The following is a 10,133-nucleotide window of genomic DNA, read 5'->3' as shown; positions in this document are numbered from 1 at the left end:
GAAGTCCTTGCACTGGATTCCTGTCAGGTTTTGTGTCAGTTTCAAAATCCTAATGCTCACCTACTAGGCTCTGCATGGCTTGGCACCTCAGTACCTTTCTGAGTTACTATCATTCTACCCCACCTCGTAACCTCCACTCTGGTCACCTGTCGGTCACCCAGGTCCATCTTTGCTCTACAGGTGATAGGGCATTCTCCTGTTATGCCCCAAAGCTCTGGAACTCTGTCCCTAAAGATATCAGAGAGTCCGCTTCCCTGAGCTCCTTCAAATCTAGACTGAAACCCTTCTTTTTTTTAGAAGGGCTTTTATCTAACTGGTTCTCTATGCCCCTAGGCTTTTCTACTGTATTCTGTACGCTCATATACTATCTCCTCTCAATGTTTTTTGCTGTTGTTCTACAAAGCACTCTGAGAAGCCACTTTGAAAGGTGCTATGTAATAAAATTAAATAATATTGTATTTATTATAACCAGGCTCCACAAACTCTCAATAAATGACTACAAACAGTTTTGGTCTGTCCTGCACTGGGGCAAGCCTGATGCCCCTCTGTAACACTAAGCTACTGAACATATCTTGTTGGTGAAAGATACAGGGCTGACCATAGATTTTCTAGTCCTTGTGTGAAGATGCTGAATGACGCTCAGTGCTCTTTGTGTCTCTAATGCAGACAAATTGTCACACTTGCTGCTAATCAAAATCCTCCACACAAACGATCTCACCCCAATCAAGCACCAGCCAGAGACAATCCCCGCAAACTTCGCCAATCTATCCCTTCATCCAATCAGAGCGCCTCACTTGTTAACACACCCTCCACTTTCAAACATACTTAAGCCTTCTCCATTTCACTAAACATTGCTGGTATTGTTAGTTTCTTTGGAACTCCTTGCCTTACATTTTTATACTTTTTTTCCTTATTAGGAAGCTTTAACAAATGAAAATGCATCACCTGGTCACATTGTGGTTTGTCAGAGATCTGATAGTAATGAATAATATATCATTATACGTGCCACAAAATTATGCTTGTGTGAGTCATATCAAGTACCACCTCTGGGCAGGAATGTCTTTGATGTTGATGTAATTAAATTATATAGCTTGATTTGAACAAGATGTTGCATTTGGCTTACAATGAATTGGTCCACAACTTGAACTAAGATAAGAAAGAAATGAACTGAGACAAAACTAAGCCATGACTGCATTAAAAGATATTTAATAGTGCTAGAGGTTGAACGGAGTTAAGAATGAATTATGATGACAATGAAATAGGTTGTAAACTGAATTAAGGTGATAATGAAGTGGCCTGGAAACACAACATTTTCCCACATAGAAACATTATGATGTGGTACTGCAGTTTGCATTACCTGTTGAATGAAACAAGGGATTGTTTCCCCATGTTTTTATTTCTCCACATACTTCAAAGCATTTCTTTCATGCTTTACTGATAACGTTTTTTAATCACAAAAATATTGCGGTACTTTTATTATGGAAAAATGTCAATTTCTCTTTGTGACATAATTCTGTCTCCCCACTACTTACCAGTTGCTGCAAAAATATTTTTTCAATGCTATAACACAACATTTAAATCAGTACATTTTTACTTATGGGTCAACTCACAGTACACAGGCAAACCTGGAGTGTTAGGTGTCACGATCGCGACCCCTCCTCTTAAGGGCGCTCCAGCCCTTCCTTGTTAGTTTCATCTCCCGCACCTGTTCCCTGTTCCAGCCCCTTTTCAGGTTCCCCTTTAAAGCCAGACGCTGATGCTTATCTGGGCTCTGCATTGGTTCCTGCATCATGCGAGCCTGGGACCTGGATGCCCCTGGCTCCGTTGTGGTTTAAGTTCCCGTTCCTGTTCCCATTCCTGTTCCCCTGCCAGTCCCGACCCAGTTCTGATTTTAATCGTCTGTCTCGGATGGATCGCCTGGCCTTGGACTTTTTGCGCCGTTTTGAATTTCTCGTTTGCCTCTGCCACACCTCCCCCGACCACCAGCACTCCATGGACACGCCCCCTTGTTTTCATTCCTGTATCCTGCATGCCTTTTTCCAGTGTTTCCTCACTCTACCTTGATTGTGTCATCTGCATAGGGTCCGGATAGAACTTTCCTTGACATTAGGTCTTGAGAACAGACTAGCAGGGATTTTGATTCTGTATATAAATTTGTATACAACAGTTGATCTGTTAATTTGTTTAGAAAATGGACTCATCTACAGCAAGTCTTTGCACAAGATCTATACTAAAGATGTGGTTATGCAAAATGCTTGTAAAGTTACTAATTACTTATTATTAATTTTTACTTATTTATTTTGCTCTTGCTGTTATCCTAAGCAATGTACATTTGTACCCAGCTATGGGTTGATAGTTTACTAGAAAAGTTCTGATGAAGTCCCTTTCTTAAGAGTACAATAGCAGTATCCGACCTGAGAAACCACAGTCTTCCAGTTACGAGGCCAAGAACCCTCACCACGGTGCTACTGGTGCTACTTTACTGTTCTATCACTATCAAAGCACAAGACAACACTCATTCTACACCTCTGGAATCATATTTACAAGAGAAAAAGGATTTCATGGCACAAGTTGTTAGATTAGAACCCACATTTGAATATATAGAAATGAGAGGAAATATCGTCCTTCTACTCTGTCATGAATCGTCTTTACTAGATGCATTGAGGGCTCCTAGATGGTCATTGTAAATAGGTCTAGTTATACAGTGTCTTACTTAAAGGTCTTCTATTCCTATTCAGAGCAGACCAGTCCTGCTATTTCTTAACTTCTGAGATCTGAAAAGACAGGCAATGGTGCTGTTATCATTTTTAATAACTTGCCTGACCTTGTTTTTTGCCCTTTACTTTGCTCCAGGTAAAACTTTTTTAGACAAATTCTAAAAGACCTCCAGAGAAAATTCTGATTTTCCTGTTTCAGGACCTTGCTAATTATGTAGAAGTATAGTTAAAATCATGATCAAATTGTGCATTCATAAATTTTGATAAATTAATCAAATTTACAGATATATATACTATATAGTTTAAGTAGGTAGCTGCATCAGCATGTGTAGGCTGCAAAGGAACAAGAAAAGAAACACAACATTTTGGCTGTGAAGCCTTCTTCACCCGAAGAAAGCTCCATAGCCGAAACATGCTACAGAATATACCAATTTTTTGTATTTTGGTTTTCTCTCTTTACAGAATTATATTACTGATACATGCAAGGAGGGTATTGTTCTGTCATTAATTCAGGAAAATATTTTAATTTTGATGCTCTTCAAGAGACTTACAGTTACTAATAAAAGAAAAATAGAAGATGTTCTGTAAAGTCTTTGCATAAAGCTCAAATCATAATACATTTAATATATTCACATTTTCAACTTTATTTTGCCAAACAAAATATCTTCTTCTCTCTATTATTTTTTGCTATTTAGTGTTGTTATAGTAATAGTTAATTATAAATATCTGCTAATGCAAAATAAAAAAAAGTTGAAAAAAAATGGAAATCTCATTATAACTTTGAGCTGAGACAAGGCAACTCCCACTGGTTGAGCTTTGTGTGAGCCCATCTTTCATCAATTTCCCTACGGGATTAATAAAGTATTATCTATCTATCTTATCTATCTATCTTTACATTATCTTTTCTCACCCACATCTCACTACACTTTTTCTTTTTTTCAGTCACACTTTCACAGCCACAAAATACAATTTATTCTGAGAACATAAAATTTGCTGCCACTTTATTTTCTCATGTCTGGCCAGCCTGGGATTCAAACACACTACACTGTCAGAGAGCCAGGAATAGACAGGCAACCCCTGTTCTTCTTGTGGTACAGAGGGGGCTTCCATTAAGTCCCTCATCCTTCTCTGATCCCACAGCTGCTAGTTTCTACTTCCAGTGGGTGGCACTTCCAGCTCAGTCACCACCATTCAAAAACACGGCACACTTTCTCTTTTCAAAACACAAACATCACAGTTCACAGTCTTACCTTATTCCCCCCTTATACTGTTCCCCTTCCAGGTCAGAATATGGTCTTTTCCAACCTACTGTCTTCTTCATGCTCTCACACTATAGGCTGGCTACACTGTGTGATGACAGCCCTCAGTCTTCCAGTGCACACCTCTTATGGCCAGAGTAAGGTTTTCAGAAAATATGTAAGCGTTGTTCTCATCTTTCCTGAAGTAATGTGTGTGACAGTTAAGTTGTATAAGTAAGTTTAGATGATTAATGGTTGGCAATTCCAAAGTTAAAACAACACAATGAGGTCCTGTAAAGAACTGAAGGAGCACATAATCACTCAATACTGGTTTTGAGGAGAGGACAAATTCTCAGTTACTGATATTGCTATAATGTGGTTACCCTATGTTAATTGTATTTTGTAGGTTTTGTTAGGATTTGTGTGTATTCTAAAGTTTATTAAATTCAGGGAAACACATACCTATTTTGTTGTATATTGACAGAAAATGTATGTGACGTTAGCTGTGTAAGGCATACTGATCTAAATCTGTTTGTAGGACGAAAAGGTTAATTCTAAATACAGTACAGGTGCTGTGTGGTGAGAAAGCTCTGTTGCTGCTCTGACAGACAGCTTAATAAGGTATGACAATATCTCCATTAAAATAAAAATAAATTCGAAATTTACAGCATTTTTTGGTTATTCTGTGCTTTTTAATAAAAAATAAAGCTATTCCTGATTTCCATTTATATACAATTTAAAGAAAATTATTTGACACAGCTAGATCAAGACAGTGTAACAAGAAACATACTGGGGCTTATTATGTGTGAAGACTGCTCTCCATACTTGTTTTATGAAGATATTACAAGTCTTATTGTTTATAATAATGTTAATATTGAATAAGGTACTGGATGTTAATATTAAAACATATGAAGACTGACTAATTGAATATTTGACAAAAGCAGAAATGACAAAATATTAGTATTTGCATCTTGCAATTTCTCTGGAAAAAGCAGTCGAAAGACATTCCTAAACTTTTCAGCAGCAAATTTGCAGCATCAAATGTGTACATATGTAACAGAAACAATAATGGACTGTCTGTCTTACCCAATTTGCCAGTCTACATTTGCAACATAAACAATATGCAATGTCGCTTAGCCTCTCCAGTCAAGAACTCGCTTAGCCTCTCCAGTCAAGAACTGGCTGGTAATTCAGACCCAGGACAGCCTTGAACCATGTACCTCATTACAAAAGGAGCACAAACAAGACAGTGAAATCATCCTGTCCCTGGACATCAGTTTCAGTATCCGAAGGAAGCTGTGGACTCATCAGGGCCACTCAGAACTCATCAGTGAGCTCACACCACACTGACAGGAGACAGTGAGCACAGCTTTAGGCTGTACCACCATTACTCCTGATAATTAATCATTTCTGAAAAAACAAACATTCTGCTCTCATACTGGATAAATCAAAACTGCCTGTGATGATTTGGATCCTTCTTCAAAGGATAACTGCAGTCCCAATTTCTGAGACCAGTTATTTAATCTTGGCAACAAAAGAAATCAATTGATGGTATTAAAAAACTTTACAAATTCTGAAATAAGCACAAAATCGTGAACATGTATGGTCGCCATATTGTCATAAACCACTGGTGTTGCCATGGGGAAGAGCAAGAATTTGTGTGAATTGAGATGTAAAACTCGCCTTTCCTGCTTGCTAGTCATTGTAATGACTAATGTAGTGCACAAGCAAGCAAGTACAGGTTAACACGCAGTATTTTTTGGCAAAACCATCTCAAAGTCAAAATTGAATTCAATTCAATTGCACTCATTCAAATTAGTTTAAGTATCTAAAAAATATATGTTGTCTTGTATAAGTCAGTTTCATAACATTATAAATAAATTGATGCAGTAGCAAAAGTCACTTGGTTTAAAGCATTTGTTGCAACAAAAAATAAGATTGTTCTCAAATATTGTTAATTTGGGATAGGATGCATATATTGAAATTTTTCTGCTTTGGAGTTTACAATTCGTAATATGAAATATATTTTTATTTATGATACTGATTCAAAACTTGTACTTTAACCGGGTGCCATTCCAACCATTTTTGCCCATAGAAAGCAACCAATGAAAAGAGAACACAGTGAGAGGATATCAGTGCTTAACATAAAAAATAACATCTTCATGATTTAAGTGATCCTTTTAATCATAATTATATTTAAGACCCAAGTAAATATGTGCATTAAATATAGAGAAATATTTATATTTAATTAAGAGAAATGCTGTTGGATTAAAAGAGATATATTCACAAGCCTGCTTGTTAACAATGTCATAGGGCCTCTTCACTTCACCAGAAGTTTTGTTGCCTTGCTCTGAATTACAGATAATGAAGACAATATAGCTTACCCAGAAATTTTGTATATTTTGTGATGTAAATTAGACATCTGTTAACATGTTACAGTTAATATGATAATTTCATTGTGGTTTGCAATTCATCTATACTGATTCTTTCTAATCCCAAAATATAAAAATAGCATTACATTTCCCCTTTAATAATCCTCTCCAAGGAAAATGCGCTAAAAATGGGTTCTGTTGGAATAATGAGGCTAATAATGATATTTTCTTACATGAGTTCAGTATGTGCAGTTTTGTATTTGTGTTCTATTTTGCTAATATTTGTTTTTGCTTGTATTGTGCAGCACTACAGTTTATGTCTTATTGATGTTTTGTTTCATTTTGAAAAAAATGTCAGTTATTTATTTTACTTTAAAATCTCTCTATATTATGACATTTGTTGGGTTTTTTTGCATGATATCCTATACTACCTTGTTTTGTTTCATTATAGGTTTATAAACTATTTCAGTTTTTTATTCTCCATGTTCTCAATGTCTGTCTTATAGTTTCAGAAAGTTTGTTTAATTGCTGGTTCACAAATAGCAGCAATATATACTTTGATTTTACTTGTAGTTCCAAGGATGATTGTTTATTCTTAAAGTTCACTTTTAACCTTGACAAATTTCTGGCTCAGTAATTTGAATCTTGTTTAAGAGAGCTTGCTATCCTGGTATTTTAGGAAATTTTGATTTCAGTTTTTGTGAGAGTTTCAGGCTGAAAACACAGTCTCCTAAATTGGTGATGCAATTTTAAAACACAGTGAGATTGCTTCCCATTCATATATGGGTATCCATGTAATTGGAATGGAGATTTTGCACTGGGTTGTATTCTTTTATTTAGGATAAAGGTGGATCTGTCATTGGCCTGTTACAACATTATACTGTATAATGTTTCAGGGTTAGCATTCTGTATTTTCTTACGAATGTAGGCCTCTGAGATGCCTTGTTGTGTAGCTGGTATATGTGTTTTTGTTTAATGTTTTATGTTATTTGTGTCATTTACTTTTGTTTTATGTTTTTATTAATAACTATTTGTTTGTCACCTTTGCCTCTGATTTATTACTCTTTCACCAGAGCTGTGACAGAGAATACAGAAGTCACGTGTCAAAACTACTATGCCTCACATTAGACCTACTGCTGAGGTTTATTTTAATGATTTATTTTAAGCATATAATTCCTGTTCTTCATTATCCTGACAAATTCTAATCTGTACCAATATTTAAAATATCAATCAATTTTTAGAAGGTTAGAAAATCCATGTGACACCCGCTTTTATAAACATGCATCGGATGTTGTTTTGCACAGTCTTCCATGGACTAATAATATGCTGCCAACAATCAACCATCTCACACTCTATCCCTTAGCATACCACAGTAGTACGTTCAATTGAATAACACTTATCATGGATCTGTGAGAATCCCTTCAATACTTCTAATTAGTTTATATCTGTTTTACTTACTTTTAACAGAGTTGATCTCGGGGAGTGTTAGGCTTTTCTTTTCCTCACATCCCTTCTCTAATTGATATTTGACGATGCAATCAAAGCATCTTCACCTCTGAGGAAACAGACTGGGATAGGCTCCCCCTGACATTTTGTCTTCTTTTCACAGCCTGGTAAATTCTACACCAGAGAAATTATTCTTATAAAATATATATACTCATTGTAGGCTACACATGCCTCTTACCTGAATATCAACACGTCCTCTTGTTGTTGCCATTGCATTAAATAGTCAGAGTTTTCTCTCACCCTCCTAAAGTTCCGAGTAGTGAAAAGATTGAAATTGGCAGACAGTTTTAAAGGAATTCAGAACACCTCAGCAGCTGGCCAGAAGAACAAGTATGGTATTCATTATTTCACTATGATGCAGTCAGTCACAGCAGTGGGAGTAGAAATGAGTCATGTGACAAAAACAGCAATAAAATGTATAATTTATGTCTTAAAGGTACATTTTGAATAATGTTTATTAACATTTGTTGATGTTAATTAAATTTGAGAATAGTATTTGATATATACAGTAATTTCATTGTTGTAGAACCATGTCTTGCGCTTAGAAACATAACAAGACTTCAGTCTATTCAAAACACTGGTTTACTTTGTGATATCAGATTTCGCTATTCTGAATTATGCTCAGTTGTGTTCTACACTAAAAAGATTCAGTTCATGAAGAAAAGCTCTTTAGCTCTTTGTGCATCACGGCAAGTGAAATGCATTCATTTTGATTGGGAATTAGTTAATAAAAAGAAAACAGTACAGATAAGGGAGAAATGTTCAAATGAGGGTGATTTAATTAGTTGAGTGCCAGAGAAATGCATTCTGTGACTTAAAGAAATGCCCTATACTTACAGGCAGTACAGAGAAGACTTTTTAGTTTTGAACAGAGAAGACTAAGACCCAATAAAAGTATTGTGATCTGACCGGACTTTCACTTCCTTTAAGAAACAGCTGGATGAGATATTTGGACAAATAAACTAGTAACTATGAAACAGGCATCCCCTAATTTGTAAACTTTTTTACATTCTGTAACAGATCCTTGTCTTGAGTAGGGTGTAATTTAAGGACCTTCTCATGACAGCCTGTACTGAGGTCTGATAACCTCTTTCTTTCTTACTGTGCAAGTGATCTACAGTAAGTCTTGAATTCCATAATTAATTTGGCTGCTAAAAATCACGGCAGATACTGTTTGGTTAGAAGTTGGGATATAAATGTTTGACCATGATTCTCTGACAAGTCTGATACACTAACCATCGACTCTACTGTATAATTTTTTTAAGCCAATCTTTTATTCTTTGTCATCCTAAGATTTTCCTAAGTGGTTCCTAAGACCCACACCTTTACTGGTTTTCACCCAAGGATGGCTGATACGGTAAGTGTTGTCTGGCTTTACCCTGCTTACGTACTGAAATCTCCCCCGGTATTAGCTGTTTCTGTAATTTCTTGTGAGAATGCAGCTTGCACCCTTTCATTTGCTAGAATGATGATGCTCAGTTTGGGTTATTCTGTTCCAGCTTCAATCCCTCAAATATATTTTGCTTTATCACTATTCTTACGTTCTAGATGGCCAAGCCAGAAAAAGTAAAACTATCATGAATTACTACAGACTAAAGAAAAATTAATGCTTCACAGAAATTGTTAAATTAATAATATTTTGACAGTTTTGCCTACCAGAGGGAAACAGTTAGGGTAATATTTTCTCCAGGATATTTGTATGTCATTCCCTCCTTTGCATCAGTTGGGTATCAAGTTATGGCAAGATCTATGAACTGACTACATTACTCTGCTCTCCTCCCCACTGATAGCTGATGTGTGGTGAGTGTTCTGGCGCACTATGGCTGCCGTCGCATCATCCAGGTGGATGCTGCACATTGGTGGTGGTGGAGGGAAATCCCCAATACCTGTACAGCGCCTTGAGTGGAGTGTCCAGAAAATCGCTATATAAGTGTAAGCAATTATTATTATTATTATTATTATTATTATTATTATTATTATTATTATTATTATTATCTAACTATGATATGAAGGTCTTACATGTCTACAGGTATCTCGGGTCCAATACTACTCTTGTTCTTTAAATCATGGTGGCTTACATACTCGTACCTGTTACTTAACAGTTTTAACTTGATCTACATGGGACTGTGGCATTACGTAGGGGGTGTTCAGTGTGGAGACGTAGCCCTGGATTAAGGCTGACACAATGCCTTAGCAGCCACAGCTAATTAAGGACGAGCTGCAGCTGTGAGGACCCTTTAAGAGCACACTGAACACCTCCCTGGAGGGACAAGTACACCCCCTCAAGGGGAGAACCTTTC

General features: G+C 36.4%; 1 protein-coding gene across 3 annotated transcripts in view; it reads right to left on the bottom strand.

Annotated features, from left to right (window-relative positions):
• Positions 1–8,185, bottom strand: part of ninj2 (ninjurin 2) — a 53,513-nt gene extending 45,328 nt beyond the window's left edge. Inside the window, exon 1 of one of the 3 annotated variants that reach the window (XM_088646954.1) lies at positions 8,012–8,185. In XM_088646954.1, the coding sequence (XP_088503080.1) occupies positions 8,012–8,044 (33 nt within the window). In that variant the 5' untranslated portion in view covers positions 8,045–8,185. The remainder of the gene's footprint in view (positions 1–8,011) is intronic. The other 2 variants (XM_088646957.1, XM_088646955.1) reach the window with 2 other exon arrangements.
• Positions 8,186–10,133: the final 1,948 nt, after the last annotated feature.

The sequence above is a fragment of the Lepisosteus platostomus genome, chromosome 9 (genome assembly GCF_059453375.1).
Source record: "Lepisosteus platostomus isolate fLepPlt1 chromosome 9, fLepPlt1.hap1, whole genome shotgun sequence".
NCBI lineage: Eukaryota > Metazoa > Chordata > Actinopteri > Semionotiformes > Lepisosteidae > Lepisosteus > Lepisosteus platostomus.
The sequence above is the reverse complement of the archived record's forward strand: the minus strand, read 5'-3'. Positions and strand labels throughout refer to the sequence as shown.